Source organism: Lactuca saligna, chromosome 5, assembly GCF_052625555.1.
Source record: "Lactuca saligna cultivar CGN05327 chromosome 5, ASM5262555v1, whole genome shotgun sequence".
Lineage (NCBI taxonomy): Eukaryota > Viridiplantae > Streptophyta > Magnoliopsida > Asterales > Asteraceae > Lactuca > Lactuca saligna.
Genome location: NC_136421.1, coordinates 230,907,357 through 230,930,744, shown reverse-complemented (window position 1 = coordinate 230,930,744; position 23,388 = coordinate 230,907,357). Strand labels below are relative to the sequence as shown.

Here is a 23,388-nt window from a genome sequence, read left to right as displayed (position 1 = left end):
ATTGAATTTCCTATATTGCCATTATCTAGCCTATGTGACATAAGTTGATGCATAACAATACCCCACCCCAAAAGAACCACCTTGTCCTCAAGGTGGATAGAAATGGTGTATAGCATCCAAACTCTCCCTTGTGAGTGGTGACCTTGTTGTCTTGCCCTTTGCCTTACTATGATTAATGTGATAACCCGATATTTCAAATCAATGTAATGACCTAAAAAGTCAAGAATTGTAACCCCTTTTCATACAATGAAATTATTGTCGAAAATAAAATGTTCAAAAGTCATCTACTGGATTTCATAAATGATGGTTATCATGTCAAGGTTTTCAGAAATATAAAGAACAATAAAATCTGATTTATAACGAAACAGTTATGGCTAACCTAAGATTCACAACAAAACCGTCAATACGATTAAACGTAAAACGCGAAGTTTTAATGAAATACTTTTTAACCTTACGTATCTAAATGAAAATTGTAGATATCATTAAACCGTGAACATACATAAAAAGAACGCCCAAATCCGACTTCGTATTTGGAAGTTATGATTTTTCGAAGTTTCAGATGTAGCAGTAGACAACTAAAAACTCGAAATAGAGATCGAGAGATTTTTGACCGTAACAATCTAAATGAGAATCGGAGACCTCAACAATGGTAGTACAACGGTAAAAAGTCTGTCGAAAACAGACATCGAATAAAGAAGTTACGCATTTTTAACGGACCTTTTGTGTCGCGGCCTGTTAAAAATAATATAACTAAAATAAAGTCAAAATTAGCCGACAGAATCTAAATAAAAGTTGTAGAGTACATTCTCACCTACGCGTGGATATAAAGAACGCGAAAAACGGAGCTCGTACGCAAAAGTTATGCAAGTTAGACGTTGGAAAAATCCATTTACGCCCCGTGTAAAGGATTACGCCCCGCGTACCAGAGGATAGGAGCCTCGTCCCATCGGCCACAAGCTCTCCCATCGGACAAAAGCCCTCCCATCCGAAGTGTGTAAGAAACGACGTCCCATTAAGCCCCGCGTAACCTCGTATGCCCAGCGTACCAAGGCGGTTTAGCCCCCTTATAAAAGGGATGCAAGGGTTCTTTTACATACATAAATCTTCTATTCTAGGCATGAAAAACACCATTACATAATAATCTTTGGATCTTTTTAACTAACTTACACTTATGGAAAAATATTGGAAATTTTAGAAACAACATTCCAAACAGTCGGGTCTTAGTAGAAGACTACTTTTATACTAGTAGGAAATATGAGATTTTCTAGGAGTTTTCAAACATCTACAAACAAATTCATTTAAATTTATACAAACATTGACTTTAAATACTTATGAACTCACCAGCTTAAATGTTGATCCACTCTTTCAAATGTACTTGTATTTCTCAGGGATTTAGTAATACAGGTAAACTTTAGCTTTTGGTGAAGTGATGCTATAGCGTTAGTTTTAAACTCATTTTTTTCATCATATTGTATTTTTTTTTTGAAAAAAGTATTATTCAACAATGTACCTCTTAAATTATATATATGATGGTTGTGTTTACTTTCTTTACTATGTATTCAACTGTTACGATACTACGTGAAGTCATCCACCCTCAAACGATTCTGCCGTTCTGGTTTGGGGGTGTGACAATCAACAATCCCTACATATGTCCCACTCACTTGCTCCATTGGATCTGATGTGAGGGACGTCTCACCCACATTTGATACTACTCCAAATAAGATATCACCATCTTCATGAGATAAGTAACATCAACCTCCATTAATTCCTCATACTTGTCTGAATTAAATTTTTTCCAAATCTTGACCTTGTTATCTTTCTCAGCTGACAAAATCAAGTGACAGTGCTTCAGAGAGAACCAAATTGCAGAAACACCCTTTGTATGCCCATTTCCAGTGAGTTGTATGTAATTCACAACAGATGAATGGTCACCACCACTTGCAATCAAATCAAAATTCCTGTTTACATAAACAAATTCTATTGTTCCAACACCTCTCCTTGAAGGAGGAAAATAGTAGCTTTCTAAATCCTCAGTAACCACAATTAGTCTATCCATTATATTCTTCACACGATTTAGAACATGAGGACTTGAACCAACCCAAATACACTCAATAAATGAAGCGTTTTTATCTCCAATCTCCACAAGTGTTGCATGTATTTCCTGGCTGGTTGTGAGCTTTTCTTTGAGTTTTGCATGTATTTCAGCTTTAAAATTTTTAGCTATGCATCAAATACAATAGAAAAACGACCTAGGCTCAGATACCACTGATGGGTTTTGAGCAAAACAACATTCCTATGGAGCACATGCAAATCCTAAAGCTTTGGATCTAGGTTTATTTAATTGTACATGAATTAATCATCAAAAGCTTGTAAACCCTAAATCTATCATATAAAAATCGAATTCAACATAATATAACACGTAAGAATGTTACCTTTCAATTGTAGCGTTAAGATCCTTGCCTTTGAGAGCTTAGTATCATAAGTGTAATACTTCTAATCGATCACAAACACCAAAAGCAATTGGAAAATGTTAGAGAGAAAGAGAGAAAGAGAGATAGAGGAGGGGGAGGAGGCTCAAAATCGGTTGGTGATCCTTCTAGGGTTTCAAGTGGCCGATTTTGGGATGCCATGGGGTTCCTTATATATCTGAAGATTTCGGGTTTCACTCAAATACCTAATCTGGTTGCTTAAGCTCTAGGCAGCCCATATGAATCTTCCAGAATCCTTATCATGGACAAAATCTAGTGGGCTTCCACAAGGATTTCGTCCACCCCTATCCTTAGGGTTCCTCAGCCCATATTGCAATTATCTTATAATTACAATATCAATCCCCTTAATTCATTTAACCTCGTTTGACCACAAAATTAATTCTAAATGAATTCTTGACCAATATTAATTAAATAAAATGATTTCTCTTTTAATATATTATTCACATAATATATTAATAAATCACATTTATCCTCTTTCTCCATTATTCATCCAGTCAATTTGCTTTGGTGAAGGTAACCCAAAAGGACCATGCTACTATCGGGTCAAGTACATACCAATTATAGTTATGGTCTTAGACACCTAATCCAACAGTTACCACGTAAAGTTGCCAATTTTACGTGAATGCAAGGCTTCAAGAGACTAAAATGCTAAAACCAAAATTGATAATAGGTTTAGGGCATTAAGAAGAGCTAAAGTTTGATAAAGTCGATAATTTTATGACTATGGGGGCCTAGAGGAGTTCAGATCTGAAGTTACAACTTCAATTCATGCCTCATTTCCAAAAATGGGTCCACAGTGGGCTAAGAATGCCCTAATCTCTTGAATGGAGAGATCTAACAAGAGAAAGATCAAGGTAATAGCTTTTTACCTTCAAAAGGTTGCTACAACAAAGTAGATGCTGGATATATGAGTTCCTTTTCGTTCCAAGCTCTTTAACTTTGAGTTCTCCAAGAAATGTACCAAGCACACACTCTTTAGCCTTACACACACCCAATATGGAGGGTTAGTTCGATTACAGTTTGCTTCTGGAATGTGAAGAAGATGAAGGAGGACATAAATGACCCATAAGCTCATTATATAGGGTGCAAAACCCAGAAAATTATGGTTTTCCTTTCCAATGCCTACTCGTTAAGTTGGGGCTCCTAACTCGTTGAGTAGAGTCCTTAACCACGTCCAAAAAAATCTCTACACGACGAGTTGGAGCTCCCCAACTCTTCGAGTCCCAGTCCAAAACCCTAAAAAAACTTTGAAAAATAAATATTACCTGGAGTTGGACAAGTTAACGATGAAGAACCGTCATCCCCTTCAACAGATTGAAGATTTTTTTGATAAGCTTCAGGGAACATCTTGGTTCTCTAATATAGATATGAGATCTGAGTATCATCAGGTTAGGGTGAGAGAGGAGGACATGGAGAGAACCGTGTTCCGAACTCGTTATGGGTATTAAGAGTTTGTGGTGATGCCATTTGGGCTCACCATTGCGCCTGCGGTATTTATATATTTGATAAACCATCACAAGGAAGTGGTGCCACACGAGCTCTCCTTTATGATTATACTCCGACACCATGTCAAGGAATGATTATGACACCGATGCAAGGAAAGAAATATATGATTATGATGGAGGCCGTAAATTAGGCGAGGCAAAAGGTGGGTTTCCAGCAAGGTACTTGTAAAGAAATTAAGTTGTTCACTATCCACTTAATAGTTGTTTTGATTATCAATATCCTGGTTACAAGTTTTGCACATTTAATACCTAATGAAATGCTTGTTATAAAAAATATATTAAAATTGTATATATTGGTAATGGGGTTAAAATATAGGTATATATTGTTATTATCGACAAGAATATAACAAACTTTTGTTATGTATAATGTTTACTCTTATGTAAATACAAATGGCTATAGTTCTGTTTGTTTTCTTGTTATAGCCACATACTTTTGTTTTATGATTACAACAATGAACTTTCAATAAAACTTCTTATTGGAACATTCTAGTTTGAAAAGCACCTAATTATAATATTAACAAGTAATGTGTATGTCATTGACATTGATATAACTTGGTAGATTTTTCAAGTACACTTTTAAATAAACAAGTGGATGAACGTAGGTTGCAATTTCTTGCATTTAACCCAATAAAAGTATATCAACTATAATCTTAATTTTGATCATTTATGGTTACAAATAGTTCAAAATATTGAATTTGATATTTTTGTGGTAAATATGGGTAAATTTTGTGAGTTTCATTGCTTTTAATGCTGGAAAAGGTTTGGAATTTTTCTTTGCTATAGTTTTGGTGGTAAAATAGGTCGATATGGATTGTTTTTATTGGCAAAAACGTTAAGAATGTTGACTTTAGCATATCTTTTATACAAAATGTTTTATATTAATTTGCCATATTTTCCAAAATTAAAGTGGCAAAATCTATAAGTTCATGGGTATTTGACTAATATGTTTAGAAGGTAACACATGATTTATCATTCTTCCTCACAACTTGCAACACAATAACAAGCTTAACGAAGAAATGAGATGCACCTCTAATGCTAGTATATTCCAATTTCTCCAACCCTCACCTTCTGGGAAATCTCTTTTAATGAAATGATTAAATTCCACAGCGAACCATAATGTGTATATCCCTTTTTATAGACCTTTTCATTTGCAATCATTAATCAACAGTATAACTAGACTTACAATTAAACATATTTGCTTTATGATCAAATGTTAGAAATATGGTTTAGTGGCACTTGGAAATTTGAGAATCGTGATAATCTCTTTCAAATCGAAGTATTTGGGTGGTACTCCCAAATCCTCAATTGGATAAGACTCAGATAAAATCAGAGAGAAAAGAAAGAGAGAATGAGATGGTGTAATTTCGTGAGTACCAGAAAAGTGACTAAAATTGGTTATAAATCTTCCTCATCTAAAAAACAGTAAAAACTGTCATATAACAGTTTTTCTCAACAGTAAAAATAGTCATAAATCCGGGTTTTGTATAAGGATTAATTCAAAATCAAAATCGGGTCGAATATTCAAAATTTGGATTTTCTGATACATTTTTAATACAGCTCTGCCCCTTGGACCCCGCCAGGGGCTGCCGCCCCTTGGACCCCGCTCCCAGGAGCGCTGCCCCCGGACCCCGTTCGTTCAGAGGCTTCGCCCCTAAATGACAGTATACTTTAATACTTGATCAAACTTAAACAAGTGTGTACTCCGCATCTTCCTTACTTGTTTAATATTTATCAAGATTATTTTTAGTCAACAAAGTAATCCTTATTACACTTAAATAACATTGATGATAACAAATCACCAACATCAAACAAAGTACAAAATTAAATATTTATGGTACCTACTCCTCCGCATGCAACAAGAACTTAATGGTCTGATCAGGAACCATCAACAAAATCAGTATTTCTTCATTGCAAAATATATAATGGCTATCAAGCTGCAAGTGTCAAAAAGTATAAAATGTTCAAAGTCATTAGATGATAATGAACTTATATAATCGGGGAAACTTTTAGATTGTCAGAAAATTAGGTCGATGTTATAAGCCGACCTAATCAGGTTTCCAAAGGGAGAGATGGTTTGATGGCATGGCAAATAACATATATAAAATTAATTACTATTCAAAAATGGTCAACAACCGATCATGAATAGAGGAAAATTATTAACATAGTATCACATTTACGACGTCCACGATAGAAGTAAGAGTTTTAGTTGGTCTCTTGCTTTGCATGTTTTGCGGTCATCTTGCATTTATGAACATGCTAGCGGTTGTTAATGGATATGAATTATGATAAATGTCCGAGTCATGTATTAGTATGATATATTATTTTATTTTTGACTTAATATACTTAATGCATATAGGACTTAGTCTTGGTAATATAGTTTATATACAAGTTTTTTTGTTTTTTTTTTTTGTTTGTTTTTTTTTTCTTAATAGAGAAAGTCACGAAAATGAGGTTTTTAATTTTTTACCATTACTTTGTAATTTTCAAAAAAAGGATAAAATTCAATTATTAAATGAAAGAATAGTAATGAATTTATACTAATATGTTTATTATAGCATCATGTTTTCACTTTTTTATTTTATTTTTTATTATAGTATAATAAAAAACATAATGAATATAGTCGTACTTGAAAATATCATGTCTACCATTGTATTTTAAAAACTCCACTAATTATAGTATCATATTATTCATTTTTTAATGTGACAATTTAATTTGAAATTTTTTCCTAAGTATTTCATTTTATTTGCAACTTTTTTTTTCTTATTATGACATTATACGTTAGAAAATCAAATATAGAATTGTACCTTCAACAATTTTCTTATTGGAACACGAACTTCTAATAATTCTTATTAGGACATTGTATTTTAAAAAAGAGAAGAAATTATAGCAATGAAAACATTTTTATATTTAGAATGGATTTCTCAACTTACTATGTTGAAAATCATATAAAGCCAAACTCTTTCAATTTTTAGAAAGAGAGTTTGATTTTTAGAAATATATTTTCAATTATGAGAAACTAAAAATAAAGACCCTCCAGAAATAGGATGTTGACTTAATAACCCGTTCCAAGTCCAAATGAATATCATTGGTCACTAAAATTTAAGAATTTCTACCAAATTATAAACTAAATAAACTATTGTCAACTAAAGACGATAACTAATAATGCTATGTTATCGTCAATATCAAAGGAACTACAAAATCTGAACATTTTTTATCCCAATTCGACTAAACTAAGATTTTATAAAAAAAGTATAAAAATTATGATTGTCATACTTTTTTTTTATCACAATTCGACTAAACAAGTGTAGTTGTGTGATCTCCTTTTCCATCTATTATTGAAGTCAATCATTAATATTTCGTGTCCATGAAAAAAAAACTAACATTGTTTAATAAAATGAATTCTCACAAAATATGAAATTTCATTTAATTTACATGCATTAAAATAGCTGGAAGTTGATGAGAAGAACTTGTTTTTGCTTCTCAAGAGAAGTTTATATGTCAATCAGGACTAATAAAAATGCATAATTTCTATGAAACTCAACAATAAATTGTCAAAATGATCAACTAACACAACTAAATGAATTATAAAACAATTAGCATGTTGTAAAAATTCTTACTAAACCAGAATGGACTTTTTGTATGCACTGTTGCGTTCTAGGATGACACAAAAATACCTATATATACATGGACATACTTATCTCGTTCGTGTGGACATCTAGGGCACAATTGTAGATAATAGTTGGCCAAAGCTAAATGTGAAAAATCCAAGGACACATCAAAACATATCATGTCGTTTCACACAATAAACACATTAACATTGCTCACATTAACTATGATTATGTAGTCCTTTAACAAAACTAAACTTCAGTTCCACCACCAAAGTACTCATTCATTTTATTATAATCATCATTTGAAGAGATTCTATGAATAGCTTCATTTTAATTGTCTTTGACGTGTTCATGCAATATCACTATAACCAACTTTCACGTGCTCATGCACATCTTACCCTATAAACCCACACTCTAATGAATATAGTAGGTAGAAACACTCCATATCCTCTTCTAGAAAGTTTCTGAAACGACATGGCTTAAATAGTTCCCGAGGATCTCTAACTGTCATGATATCCTTAGCATTTATTTTTTTGTATACCGGTCTCCTAAACTTAGAGACTCATGCATTATCTTCGACTGGATAGTTGACCCAATCTCATCTCAATCCGGTCATTAAAAAAATAGGATTAAGCATGACTAGTAGTTCATGACGATATACCTAAATAAGAAATTACAGTTGATAAATAGTGGGTAACAGCGGATCTCGTCGTTGATGGCATTATGAAGAAGAGGTGGCACCCGGGAAGTGGTGTGTAGATCGAGCCAAGTGTCGAAACATGTTTGCTGCCTAAACATCTTTTCTTGTACAATATCCAACCTTCTCTTTATAGTTGAGTTAAACTCAAATGACCATTGTATAATGGCCGGTGTTGTAAAATTACACAAAAGTTTGGAATTTAGATGATTTCACACAATACAAGTTAAATTTCACCGAATTCAATTGTACATAAGAAAGCCCCCATATCTATTGGTTTCTAAACACAATAACAAGGAACTAAATAATGAAGAAACACACAGTGGTCACACAAGTTTCTGCTGAACGTATCTTCTATTTCATGTGCTCAACAAAAGAAGGGAAATACACAAAATAACTAACTACCCACTACATAGTCAAAGCAGAAAAACAGCAGAAAAATAGCCACAAAGGCAACTAACTAAAACATGGAAATCACAACCTTCAACGTGCAAATATTACCAGGTCAAATTGACCTGATGATGTGGACTCCATGATGTTGCTAACCAACAAACTCCCTCTCAACATCATGCTTCTTCATTCCTAGCTGAGTAACAAACTCACTGAGAGCAGGCTTTGACAATCCCTTAGTTAGCATGTCTGCAATTTGAGATTTAGTGTGTACATAAACTAAATCAATTTCTCCCAAAAGAACCTTCTCCCGGATATAATGATACTGAATTTCAATATGTTTCGTGCGCGCGTGGAAAGTAGGATTGCTTGCTAGTTGAATTGCTGATTTGTTGTCGCAATGTAACAGTATCCTGTCCTCAAATTCTAACTTCAAGTCAGTCAGCAGTTGCTTCAACCAGGTACCTTCTTGTGCAGCCACCGCAACGGACTTGTATTCGGCTTCTGTAGTTGACAGGGAAACTGAGGGTTGTAATTTAGTGCACCAAGAGACAGCTCCTTGACCGAGCATAAACATGTAGCCAGTGGTTGAACGACGGGTGTTTGGATCTCCACCATAATCGGCATCGCAGAACCCCATTAGCTTCAAACTTTTCCCCTTCTTGAATGAGATTCCAAAATCCATGGTAGCTTTAACATATCTGAGTACCCTTCTAACAGCATGTAAGTGTGGCCTCCTAGGCTCCTGCATAAACCTGCTCAACACTCCAACTGAGTATGCAAGATCAGGTCGTGTTAGCGTTAGATAAATCAAGCTACCAACGGCCTTTCGATACATGGTGGCATCTTCTAGCAGTGAACCTTCATGCTGATACAGTTTGGAGTTCGGATCTATAGGAGTAACAGCAGGTTTGGCGTCCAACATTCCAAGCTTATCTAGTAAATCAGTTGCATACCTATGCTGATGCAGAACAAATCCATCTTTTTCATACTTAATTTCCAAACCAAGAAACCTTTTGAGCCTCCCAAGATCCTTCATTCGAAATCTAACACACAAGTTGGACTTTAGTTGCTGAATTTCATCCTCATAATCCCCGGTAATTATAAGGTCGTCCACATAGACCAAAACAATAGCAACTTTTGGGCCATAGCTCTTCACAAACAAGCTAGCATCTGAATTACAACTAGAGAAACCATTATGAACCATAAATTCGGAGATCTTACCAAACCATGATCTTGGGGACTACTTTAGGCCATAAATGGCTTTATTTAACTTGCAAACATAATCTGGATGCCTCGAATTCTCAAAGCCCAAAGGTTGATTCATGTATATAACATGATCTAAAGTACCGTATAGGAATGCATTGTTGACATCCATTTGATGCAACAACCACCCTTTGTGAGCAGCAACTGCAAGGAGTACACGAACTGAGGTAAGTTTTGCTACCGGACTAAATGTTTCCTCGTAATCCAATCTATGTTGTTGAGTGAAACCGCGAGCTACTAAACGAGCTTTACACCGTTCAACGGAACCGTCAGATTTAAACTTGACCTTGTACACCCATTTGCAGGAAATTGGGTCTGCCTCAACCGGTTTGGGAACTAGATCCCAAGTTTCATTTTGTTTCAATGCTTGGATTTCTTCTACCATGGCCATTTTCCATTCTTTCTTTGTGTTGGCCTCTTCAAAACTAGAAGGTTCTTTAATTTCATCCACAACGGTGGCAATATGAGCATACTTAGGATTAGGCCTCCTAATTCTTGTTGATCTGCGTGGTTCCTTAACATCCCGGAATATCAAGAGTAGAGTTGAAGGGCTAAAAGTGTAAGTTTCGGAGGGTGACTCGGTGAGTCCATGGATAGACTCGGCGAGTCAGGTCGCGACTATGGTCGCGTATCAAGTGGCCTACTCGGCGAGTCCAAAGATGGACTCGGCGAGTAGGTGCTGTATGGAGAAAACCCTAATTTTCGGGGTTGAGCCCTATATAAAGAGCATTATGCCCCTCCACAGCCTCCCTTATTCCCCCCTTGAGTCCCAGAAACCCTAAATTCGTGGAGAGTCCCATTATTGAGCAAATTAGAGCTTGGAGAGGTGTTGGTTGAAGAAATCTTGAAGGAGAAGTGGCTTGGATCAAAGGGCTTTGCTTGGATTCGAGTTCCATTGCTGTTGAGGCATCTTTTGGAGGTAATACTTTCGTTCTTGGGCTGTGTTGTCCTAGTTTCTCATTTTGGGGTTGTGTGGGGAGCTTGGTTGTGTGGCATCTTGATGATTGGAGGATGGATCTGAGGTTGCAACCTCAGATCTGGAGTGGAGAAGATCTTAAGAGCATTAAAGCCCCTGTTCTTGTGTTGTTAATGGAGCTACCATGTCCCAAACCTTGGTTCTAAGGTGAATAAGGCCTAGATCTCTTTAGATTCACGTAAAGTTTGCCACTTTACGTGATGGATGGATTGTAGGAGGTTGGATCTATGTTTTGGATCAATTGCATGGCCTGAGATGCTTCTGTATGGATTCAGACCAGTGATACTCGACGAGTCACATGGGTGGACTCGACGAGTTGCTTGTAGATGGCCTGGAACTCGACGAGTTGGAAGAACAACTCGGCGAGTAGGTTGAAGATAGCATTAGACTCGACGAGTCCATTTGGACTCGGCGAGTCTTGTCGAGGAAGTCCCAATATTTTTGGTTGAGTCGATGAATCGGTGAGTCAAGGGATGACTCGGTGAGTTGGGTGCGAGTGGACTCAGAGTTGTTGGACTCGACGAGTCTTGGGGCGACCCGGCGAGTTGGGTCGTTGATTGAAGGAAGTTCTTAGCATAAGGACTCGACGAGTCATCGGGTTGACTTGACGAGTAGGGTCAGTCAGGGGTTGACTTTGACTTGTCCAAGGTTGACTAGTTGTCTTCAGGGGTATTTTGGTAATTAAGGGTATTTATTGAGTTGTATGTTTTGATGTTCAGTGGAGGAGTTTGTGTCAGAGTTCGGAGCAGCGGGATCTTATTCTTTCATCCGGCAGTTTCGAGGTGAGTTATCCTCACTATATCAACAGGGTTTAAGGCACCAAGGACGGCCCTTTATTGGATTGAGATTCGGATATGGTTATTATGTTATTGTTTGTTGTGTCTGCATCTTGGTAGCTAGGATGGTACATGCTAGGAGACCTTGTTAAGGTCAGTTTCCTGATATACAGAGTGATGCTATGCTAGTGACCGGTTAGATCGGTAACCTGGTTAGGGTAATGATATGCTATGTGATCTGCTTGCTCGGTTTGTTGACTATGACTGTTATATGATTGTATGTTATGTGCACATGGTTGTTTGGACTGGAGATGGGTTGAGGCGGGTCCTGCTTTGTGCTGTAGGCCAAGATACCCAGGGCGGACCGGTTATTCCGAAGGCCCAGCGAGCGGTTCGGATAGGCTGTAGGCCCCACGAGGGCGGACCAGACGTGCCGAGGCTCGGAGAGTGGACTAGGCCGACTGAAGGCCCGGTGCGGGCGGACCAGTCACACTGTAGACTCAGAGAGTGGACCAGGTGGGTTGAAGGCCCAATGCGGGCGGACCAACCCTACTGTAGACTCGAAGGACTTGACTAGACCTGGAGGATGGATCCGGTGGACTGAAGGCCCGATACGGCGGACCAGTCACACAGTAGACCCGATATGTATGGCTGTTCTATGTTCTGATATATTATGTATGTTTTATATGTTATGGGCCGGAAGGAAATATGTTTTGGACCGGAAGGTCGCAGCCTGGAAGGGCGTATACGTGGTTGGTATTTTGGGGTATCTCACTAAGCTTTCGGGCTTACAGTTGTGGTTTAATGTTTTTCAGGTTCTTCAGGAGACTGTGGCAAGGCGAAGGCGCGATCGTACCGCTCCTCATGATTTTGTAGCAATGTGATTCTGGGAATACTCTAAATGATTTGTATTGAAAACCTTTTAGTAAACAATTTAATGAAAATCGGGTTATTTTGAAAAATTTAAATTGGTTGTATTTTTCGGATGTTACATGTGACTCGGTTACTCTTGTATTCCAAGGATTCCCGCCTCCGTTCTCTACTGGACTTTCTTGCTGATGTGATTGTTCATCATCTTGTATTACATCCTCATCTGTTGATTCACACATGCCAAAGAACGGTAAATTTACTTGATCGGTTGAGGGCTCTTCTTTTTTGGTACTGGTCGAATTTGACCACCATGAGGAAGCTTCATCAAAAACAACATTTCGAGACACTGTGCATTTTCCTGTGGTTGGATCATAGCACCTCCATCCTTTCTTATCATTATCATACCCGGCAAAGATACTCTTAGTTGCTTTCCTCTCGAGTTTATGACGTTGTGAGTTAGGTACAAAAACAAAACAGACACATCCGAACACATGAAGGAAAATGACATTAGGTTTTTGATTTAGAAGCTTTTCGTGTGGTGATACGTACCCCAAACTCCTTTGTGGAAGACGATTGATGACATAGGCTGAGGTATGCATTGCCTCTGCCCAGAACTTTCCCGGGACGTTCTTTGAGTGCATGATGCTTCCACAAACTTCTGCTAAATGTCTATTCTTTCTCTCCAAGACTCCATTTTGGTGCGGTGTCTTGGCACATGTCAGTTGTCTTCTGATTTTGCATTCATCTAGGTGCTTCGTGAATTCCTGAGACAAGTACTCACCACCATTGTCAGTCCTAAGCACTTTAATCTTCCTTCCAGTCAGTTTCTCAGCCTCAATTTGGAAGGCTTTAAACTTCACCAAAGCTTCACTTTTCTCCTTCATGAATGCTACCCACAGAAACCGTGAAACGTCATCGATAAACGTGATCATAAATCTCATACCTCCAATAGACGAGCACCTTACTGGTCCAAATACGTCACTATGCACTAATTCCAGGGGTTCTTTTGATCTGTAGTTGGACTGATGAAATTTTTGTTGGTGAGCTTTACCGAATTGACACCCCGAGCACACTGCTTCCTGTTGAACTTTTTATAGGGGTAACCCTGCAACCAACTGTTTGTTCATCATCATATTGAGTTTGGAATAACTCACGTGGCCTAGTCGAGAGTGCCACAGATCAACACTATGGGTATTCTTGGTTTTCTCTATGTAGGCACCTTCCGCGGAAAGAACATAAACAGAGTCTCGTCGATGGCCACTCAATATGGGGATCGACGGGGTTTCGAAATCATCAAACACGCATACCTGATTGGGTCCAAATAGGATGTATTTTCCTGTAGCAGTTATCTGCGGGACTGAAAAGAGATTCTTCCCCATACCAGGTACATGAAACACATTGTCTAGCTTTACATCTTTCTGATCTGTACTCATGGGAAACATAACATCTCCAACGTGAGCGATTTTGTGACGTGAGTTGTCGGCAATCACCACTACTTGATTTCCACCATATGGAACTGGACTTAGGAGTCGGCTTTTATCCCATGTCATATGATTTTTACAGCCAGAGTCTACAATCCAGTCGTCTAACATGTTTATTTGACTCCCAGTTGATGTGGCTAGGGCAAAACGTGGTTGCACATGAGTTGGACTTATTTTTCCATGTTGGGCTTCAACTCCTTGGGTCAGATCACTATTCACAACTTTGGCCATTAGGGCTTCAGTTTCCCAACCTGCTTCATGATTCTCAGCTATCGCCACATTGCCTTCATCTTTAGGAGATCGACAATGCTTTGCCACATGTCCTCTTCTTCCACAGTTGTGACATTTGTAGGGAAATCTCTTACCATGATTTCTTGGTTTCTTTTCACCGGACCCTTCACCTTTCTCGTACGTTCGGTTCATCTTCTCACCTTCAAATTGCTTAGCACGTTCATGATTTCGGTTCGATGACTGAGATGTGTTATGCCTGGAACTAGACTTAGCCTTGTTTACATACATGGCTGTTTCCTCAGGCTTTAGTTGTACACCAGAAAATTGTTTCGTGAGAGATTCTTGACTAGACAGTAGATTTTCGAACTCAGTGATTGAAGGTTGAGTCGGACACCCTTGAATAGCTGCTACAAAGGATCGATATTCAGGCTTCAGGCCATGAATAATGATCCTCTTCATGCGAGATTCACCAATATTGCCCTCTGGATCCAGTTCTCCTATTTCACGGCACAAGCTCTTAACTTTGTGAAAGTATTGCGGGATCGTTAAATCCCGTTGGGCCACAGACATCAACTCGTTTTCCAACAATTGCAGTTTCGTGTTATTCTTTTTGGAGAAAAGTGCCTTCAAAGCATCCACACTTCCTTGGGTGTGTTGAAGTCTCGAATGTGTTCGAGAAGTTCTTCTTCAATTGTTGTTTTGATGACGAACAGTGCTTTGCCCGTCTTCACTTTCCATTTTTGTATCGCTCCGTTGGTATCAATCCGTGGTTCGGTGGTGTTTGTTCCTCCTACAACGTCCCACAAGTCTTGTCCCAATAGATAGGAACTCATGCAGGTCGACCAGGTATTGTAATTGGTTTTACCCAGCTTCTTGACACCTCCGATTGATTGGAACTCGGACATTTTTCTGCTGCAACGGTGATACCACTTGTTGGTTTCTAAACACAATAAGAAGGAACTAAATAATGAAGAAACACACAATGGTCACACAAGTTTCTGCTCGTATCTTCTATTTCATGTGCTCAACAAAAGAAGGGAAATACAAAGTATTAAAGGAAACAAATTAACTAACTACCCACTACATAGTCAAAGCAGAAAATATAGCAGAAAAATAGCCACAAAGGCAACTAACTAAAACATGGAAATAACAACCTTCAACGTGCAAATATTACGAGATCAAATTGACCTGATGATGTGGACTCCATGATGTTGCTAACCAACAATATCATCTTCAAACTCGGTATTTTCAAACATATGTTTTTTTTAAATAGTTCATAGATTCACAAATTGGTTTGGAAGCCCAGGACCGGTCCATAGGTTTTCAATGCTAAAGGCAAAAAAAACTTAACAATGCCCCAATACCTTTATTATATATATATATATATATATATATATATATATATATATATATATATATATATATATATATATATCATAATTAACTTTTGTATTTTCAACAAGTTCATTAGAATTACTTCATTAGAATTACCCCTAATGTAATCAATTTAAAAAAAAAAGAGCCTAACAAAATTATTAACATGAAGCGTTTCAGGAAAATTAAAGAAACATGTCACTGTGTTCATCAATTTGTAACATAATCTCAAAACTAAAACAAACTCTTCAAATCTTCTATCAATCTCAAAACTAAAACAAACTCTTCAAATATTCTATCAAAATTGGGTATAAGGAATCTGTCAGCAACAAAACATTGTTAGAACTACAGTACCACCCAATTAAGGTAAACTCAAAGGGCATAATCGTCCAACCAATATATCCCTTTAATATTCTTTGAATCCAAACTCCCGGTCACTTTAAGTTGACAACTCTAACTAAATACACCTCTATGAGTGGGTTATAGCATCAAGGGCAGAATCGTCCAAACTAAACGTTGCAAACAACATCACACCACACCTGGTTAAAATTCCAAAACAAAGAAAAAAAAACGTAACATTAGATAAAAAAATGACATCTAGAAAAGCTAAACAACAAATTGAAAACCATGTAATTTCGTAGAAAAGGGGCACGATCATCCATAATAAGAACCATACAGGAGAATAATTCCATTCCAAATGTGATCATCGCAAAGAAGAAAAACACCAGCGAGTCATGGAAATCATAGCAGGAAGGAGTATAAAAAAATGAAAAACAAAATTTTCTTGTGTTCTTGGCAGAAATCGAGAGACAAGATTGGAGAGTTTAGAGAAATAGAGAGACTAGATAGGATAGTTTAGAGAAATCGAGAGAGAAGATAGGATAGTTTATAGAAATTACATTTCTTATGATCTTGACAGAAATCGTTTTGCGTATCCGAATAACAGCCCCTGACCAATCAATGATTGAGAAAACCAATCGACTCCTCGTCTTCTACATTTCGACTTTCTAGGTAACGATTGGGATAGATGGAAACGAGTAAGCGACGGTGTATACTATCAGAGTCTGGAGAGTTGTACTCATTTGGGCCAAATACCTACAATAATAACACGATGAACTAAATTTAGGCCCTTTTGTTTATTGCTGCCCCGGGCCTCCGCCCATACCGCCCAGGTATTGGGCCGGCCTTGTTGAAGCGTACGCATCATTTTCAAAGAGAAAAAACATCATATTTTGTTTTTATGACTAATGGACTAATGTCAAATCTATTCAAGGGAACCCATCCAAAAACCCTACTTAAATATTTTTGAAGACAAAGAACATGTTTGAAATACTTTCGAATGATTCTCGAACATGTCCTTTGTCTTCTAAAACTGTTTTTATTGCAGAGCAACTATTTAAAACGGTTTGAAATTTCTTTTTTATATTAAGAAAAAGTAGAAACTTGTTGTCTTTCTGTGTTTCACGATCCGAAAAAATCAATTATAAAAGTTGTCGTTTTTGGAGTCTTCAAAACGGATTTTCGGGTAAAAGGGATACAAATAATATTTTGCCATTTTTATGTACCGGAGACACATAATATATTTTAAATATTAGAAAAACAAAAATTATCCAAAATTGTTGTTATTTTTTGAAAATTTAAAGAGAAGGATAATGACCTAAAATTTACTCCAAAAGAAAAAACTTTGGAATATCCTTAAAATATTTTTTTGGTGAATAGTTTTAGTAGAAAGGAATATAAAGAAAATGGCCACAAGACAAATAGCTTTAATGAATATCAAGTAAAAAAGGAAACAGGCTTGAGTTCTTTTTGCAATATCACTATAACCTCCTTTCACGTGCTCATGCACATCTTACCCCATAAACCCACACTCTAGTGAATATAGTAGGTAGAAACACTCTATATCCTTGTCAAGAAAGTTTTTGAAACGATTTGGCTTAAGAAGGTCCCTAGGATCTCTAATTGTCATAATATCCATAACATTTATTTATTTGAATACCCGTCTTCTAAACTTAGAGACACGTGCATTATCGTCGACGGGTAGTCGACCCAATCCCAATTCAGTCATTAAAATTTTGAAAAAGCATGACTAGTAGTTCATCCCGTTCTACCTAAATAAGAAAAATATTATATTAAGAAAAGTAGAAACTTGTTTTCTTTGTATGTTTCAAGACCAAAGCCGATTGCAGAAGGCATCGTTTTAGGAGAGTTTCAAAAAATATTCTCGGGTAAAAGAGGTATAAATAATATTTTTGCTGTTTTTATGTACTCTGGACACATAATATATTTTAAATATTAGAAAAAAAAATTATCAAAAATTGCGGGTTTTTTTTTTTTTTGAAAATTTGAAGAGAAGGATAACAACCTAAAATTTATTCAGAAAAAGAAAAATTGGAATATCCTTAAAATATTATTTTGGTGAATAGTTTTAGTATAGAGACGAATATTACAAAGAAAATGGCCACCAAACAGATAGATTTAATGCCTTTATATGTCCCACTCCCACATCGGTTCATTTATTAAAGCTAAAAAAGGAAATAACCCTATATATATATAAAGATGGGAACGGCTCTTATACGTAAAATCTTAGAGCCTCCTTTTGTTTCTATAAGGTATATTTTTATTCAGAAACGAGTTTTAGGTAGTAAGAAAGGGTTCGACATACACATCTAGAGCAGTGTTTTATTAGTTCGAGGAAGATGAGGATTTCGATTAAAGGAGGTGTTTGGACAAACACAGAGGATGAGATCCTCAAGTCTGCTGTGATGAAATACGGGACGAACGAATGGGGTCGTACGTCTTCCTTACTTGTGCGCAAATCCGCTAAGCAGTGTAAAGCTCGTTGGTACCAGTGGCTCGATTCTTCCATCAAAAAGGTACGCATCATATTCTCAAGAATTGCTACTTTACATATTGATTTTAATCTATCGAGGTGTCAATTTCTGACTAATGTTTTTTTTATCTTTAAGCAATAACGTTAATTAAGTGGTATATATGTTTCATATATACACACAAACAAGTTTTTCAAATTCTGACATGGGATATACGTTTTGGTTTACCACATACAACAAAATTAAAATTTATATGGTGATGATGTCTGTAACTTGATGATTCTTTTCTCGGGTAATGTCATTGCAAGGGTAAGTTGCATGAACTTGTTAGGAGAAAGCTTGTATATTGTTAGGTAGAGACAAAGAGATAGGAGAAACCCTTGAATAAAGAATTACCACTAAACTCTAGCTGTTGATAAAATCATTAATATTCTTGGCATCAATTTTGTAATAATCGATATCCTGAGTGTTTTTCTCTTTAAATTTACAGACTGAGTGGACCAGAGAGGAGGATGAGAAGCTGCTTCATCTTGCTAAGCTCCTGCCGAGTCAATGGAGAACAGTCGCTCCCATGGTCGGCCGCACTTCCTGTGAATGCATTGACCGCTACGAAAAGCTTCTGGATGCAGCTTGTGTAAGTGATGAAAAATATGATGATCCAAGGAAATTACGACCCGGAGAGATCGACCCAAACCCGGAAGCAAAGCCTGCTCGACCCGATTCAGTTGACATGGACGACGATGAAAAAGAAATGCTTTCAGAAGCAAGGGCTCGATTATCCAATACAAGGGGAAAAAAGGCAAAAAGGAAGGCCCGGGAGAAGCAGATTGAAGAAGCCGGTCGTCTTGCTTCTTTACTAAAGAAGAGAGAATTGAAGGCGGCCGGAATTGATGATTATAGGAAAAGGAAGAATTTCGACTGCAATGCTGAGATCAGGCCGCCAATTGGCTTTTATGATGTCGCTGATGAAAGTTCAATAGTTGAGCAACCTAAATTCCCAACCACCATCGAGGAAATGGAAGGTGAAAGAAGAGAGGCCCGTTTGAGAAAGCAGGACATTGCGAAGAACAAAATAGCATGGAGACAAGATGCTCAAAAAACCGATAGAAAAAGGCCGAAGATGGACCTCCCGACACCACAGATTCCAGATTATGAGTTACGACACATCACAAAAATGGGTCTTCAAGCTTTCAAAGATCAATTGTCACAAGGAAGTAGTGTCACACGTGCTCTCCTTCCTGATTATACATGTCAAGGAATGATTAAGACGCCGCTGCAAGGAAAGAAAGAGATGATTATGATGGAGGCCGCAAATCAGGCAAGGCACAGGGGCGGACGCAAGAATTAGTAATAGGGGTTGCACAAATTTTTTTTTCCCGTCACACATAATATAAAACATTAAAAAAAATAAATAAATTCCGGTCAAACATAATATAAAACATTTATTCATCTAATACAATTTTTTTTTCTGGTTAAACATAATATAACAACGATATACTAGAATTTAAAATTGTCCTCTTCGTGCAGACATCTTTTGAAACCGCTCCATTACTTTTTCATTCTCAACTTTTGCAAGTGCTTCGGTCTCGACATTACACAACAATGCGTCGTTCAAAAATTCATCGCCAATTTTGTTACGCAAGTCGGTCTTCAAGAAGTTCATATTTGAAAAACATCTTTCTACACTTGCGGTCGCTACAGGTAATATCAAAGCCAACTTCAATAGCTTATAAACCAAAGGATAAGATCGATGCTTCCCCGTATTAACCATCTAACGAGAAAGGTCGGAAATTCCTTTCAAACTAGCGAAGCGCTCATCTTTGATGCAAGAGTGATAAAATATCTCAAGTTGTCCTTCAAGGTCTATCATATCTGAATCATCAAAGTCATACTTGTATAACTTACCCAACTTCAATAACTTTGATTTGTCAAATTGTGCAAATGAATCACAAGGGCTCAAATCACCCATGTATTCTAGTAATTGGGTGCTTGTTTCACTAAACGATCCCGATATTCTATAAGTTGCATATCTACCACCGTGTTGAAGATTTCAACCTCAAAATGAAACCTATTAGTCTTTGTAGTCCTACGCTTTTTCGCACCAATATACAACTCTTCCATATCCAAAGTATCAATTTCGTGTGTTTCACAAAAAGATGATACTTTTGGCAAAATGCTAGCAAACCCTATGTTTTTAAAAGATTGCAATGCCTCCATTGTCCCTCTAACCATCAAAGCCGCTTCTAAAATGTCTAAATCTTTTCTTTGAAGTTGCTTTGACAATGTACCCGTGAGGTGTAAAATGTCATACATCATATGTAAGTAAAACACGAACTCATATGATTTAAAATATGCTAAGATTCCAGATGCTTGTTGATGGTTTGCCAATGACCCTCCCTCCTCTTTCACAAAATCTAAAACTACAAGAACATCCGCAAATAACTTCATCAAACTTGTGAGTGTGTTGAAATGTGAACCCCATCTTGTTTCTCCCGCTCGAACAAGTGTAGTCTCTTGATTTAACCCTCTTCCGGTTTCAAGTTCACCACTACACAAGCCTTTTTGCACCCTTTCTCTTGCTTGCTCTCGTAGTAAGTCTTTTCTTTTACACGATGCACAAACTACATTAACCACCAACGAAATTTGCTCAAAAAAGTCACTAACACCATCATGCTTCTTTGCTACAGCCACAACTACTAATTGAAGTTGGTGTGCAAAGCAATGTACATAAAAAGCCGTGTCATTCTCTTGTAATATCAAAGCTTTCAAACCATTGAATTCCCCTCGCATATTGCTAGCCCCATCATAACCTTGTCCTCTTATCTATTAAAAGTTAAAACAATTAATATATATATATATATATATATATATATATATATATATATATATATATATATATATATATATATATATATATAAATTAAATTGAAATAACAAAAAAACTAAAGAATAAATTACCTAACTAAAACTCAACTTATTACTTCTAAGTACTTCATTTATGGCGTTTTTGAGTGTCAAAGAAGACGTATCCTTCACGTGCACTAGACCTATGAATCTTTCTTTCACAAAGCCAAGAGTATCGACATAACGCAAAACAATAGTCATTTGTTCCTTTTTTGAAACATCACTAGATTCATCAACTAGTAAAGCAAAAACATCTTGACCAATCTCTTCACAAATACTTAAAAGTACTTCTTGTGCAAAACATTGCACAAGTTCTTTTTGAATTTTAGGGGAAATTAGTTGATTGTTTTTTGGAGCATTTTCTAAAGTATTGTTGAAAATATCTTCACTAGTCTCTCGAATGGCTTTTAACACTTCAATGTATAGCCCTCTATTTTCCGAGTTAACTGACTCGTCATGACCACGAAACGATAAATCGGTTTTCAATAAAAGTCTAACAACAATAATAGAAACACGTAATCGAGCTTTATATTTATGATCCTCTGCTTCGGTTTGCCTCCTAAAGACTACATTGATAGCTTGTTTTTCCCTCATTAAAAACTCACACTTTTCTTTTGCTTTGTTGTGAAAACTATCAATACCACCCATATGAGTCTGAAATGCATCTTTTTTATTCCAAGTATCAAAACCTTGAGAAACAAATGCATCTCTCCCTCCTTTTTGTCCCATGAGGTCCCCACACAAATAACAATATAAACAATATGCACTATCCTTTTTCACACTATATTCCAACCAATCAAAGTCATCAAACCATGAAGGAACGAATACTTGACACGGTCCTTGAAGCAAATATGCTCTTCTTACATCATCTCTTATATTTGGTTTGTAACTTGTAATCAATGGCCTATCCGCCGGGTCCTTTGGAAGATCCTTCAAGTCAACATTATCATTAGGTTGGTTAGAGCATTGTGTTTGTGGAGTTGCATTAGAAACCGAAGGGATTGATTGATTGGTGATTGGTGTTTGTGGAGTTGCATTAGGATTAGAAACGGAAGGCATTGATTGATTGGTGATTGGTATTTGGGAACATTCTTCACCACTTTCATTAGGATTAGGTCTTTGTCTTTTGGTAAAAAAACCAGTTAGTTTAACCTATAAAAACATAACAATGACTTCAATAAAACAACTTGCTTTCACCTAATCAAACAATAAATTCAATAAAAACATAACAATTACACCTAATCAAACAATGACTTCAATAAAACAAGTTGGTTTCACCTAATCAAACAATAAATTAAATAAAACATATCAGTTTCACCTAATCAAACAATCAATTCAATAAAACAAGTTGCTTTCACCTAATCAAACAATAAATTCAATAAAACATATCAATTTCACATAATCAAACAATCAATTCAATAAAAAACATAGCAATATAACCTAAGCAAACAATATAACTTCAACAAAACAAATCAATTTCACCCAAATCAATCATTAACTTCAAAAACACATATCAATTTCAAATATCTTAATGAATTGATAATTGGTAAAACTTACTTGCTTCATTGTGAAATCGATCAAGACATCAAGTATTGTGAATTTTGATCCATCAAACCATTGAAATCGATCAAGCCTCAGCCCTCAAGGTCGATTGATCGATTGAATTTTGGGGCCAAAAGTCGATAGTCGTGGACGTCGTGCCTACTGCTTCGTGCGTCGCTTCTAAGTCTTCGATCGTTTTTTTTTTTTTTTTTTTTTTTTTTTTTTTTTTTTCCTTTCAACCAATGGTTTAATTAAAATTTCACAATTAGGATTATTGGGCTATCTTTTTTACAAGCAATTAGCCCAATTGCTAATTTATCAAATTAAGTTTCATTTGGGTTTTAGGGCTTTAGACAATTGGACTAACTACAATTGAATAAAACATTTGGCCCGTTATTATTTTTTTTTTTCGTTCGGTAACTCCCGAAAGAGTGACTATATTTTTTTA

The 23,388-nt window shown here is 36.5% G+C and overlaps 3 protein-coding genes, 1 long non-coding RNA gene and 1 pseudogene across 4 annotated transcripts; 1 reads left to right on the top strand and 4 right to left on the bottom strand.

Annotated features, from left to right (window-relative positions):
- Positions 1 to 15,795: 15,795 nt before the first annotated feature.
- On the bottom strand, positions 15,796 to 16,730 carry LOC144998069 (uncharacterized). Its single transcript, XR_013660099.1, has 2 exons — positions 16,563 to 16,730; positions 15,796 to 16,202 (listed from the first exon to the last, which is right to left on the bottom strand). It is a non-coding gene; the product is annotated as an uncharacterized LOC144998069 (long non-coding RNA).
- Positions 16,731 to 18,362: 1,632 nt separating this feature from the next.
- LOC145046355 (cell division cycle 5-like protein pseudogene) lies at positions 18,363 to 19,842 on the top strand (annotated as a pseudogene).
- Positions 19,843 to 19,998: 156 nt separating this feature from the next.
- LOC145046354 (uncharacterized) lies at positions 19,999 to 20,463 on the bottom strand. Its single transcript, XM_078994635.1, has 2 exons — positions 20,271 to 20,463; positions 19,999 to 20,189 (listed from the first exon to the last, which is right to left on the bottom strand). Exons 1-2 carry the CDS (start codon positions 20,461 to 20,463, stop codon positions 19,999 to 20,001), a joined length of 384 nt encoding a protein of 127 aa, XP_078850761.1.
- Positions 20,464 to 20,468: 5 nt separating this feature from the next.
- On the bottom strand, positions 20,469 to 21,284 carry LOC145046353 (uncharacterized). The gene has a single exon (XM_078994634.1). It carries the CDS (start codon positions 21,282 to 21,284, stop codon positions 20,469 to 20,471), a length of 816 nt encoding a protein of 271 aa, XP_078850760.1.
- Positions 21,285 to 21,452: 168 nt separating this feature from the next.
- Positions 21,453 to 22,964, bottom strand: LOC145046352 (uncharacterized). The gene is made up of 2 exons (XM_078994633.1): positions 22,956 to 22,964; positions 21,453 to 22,550 (listed from the first exon to the last, which is right to left on the bottom strand). The coding sequence occupies exons 1-2, from the start codon at positions 22,962 to 22,964 to the stop codon at positions 21,453 to 21,455; spliced, it is 1,107 nt and encodes a 368-aa protein (XP_078850759.1).
- Between the last annotated feature and the right edge of the window lie 424 nt (positions 22,965 to 23,388).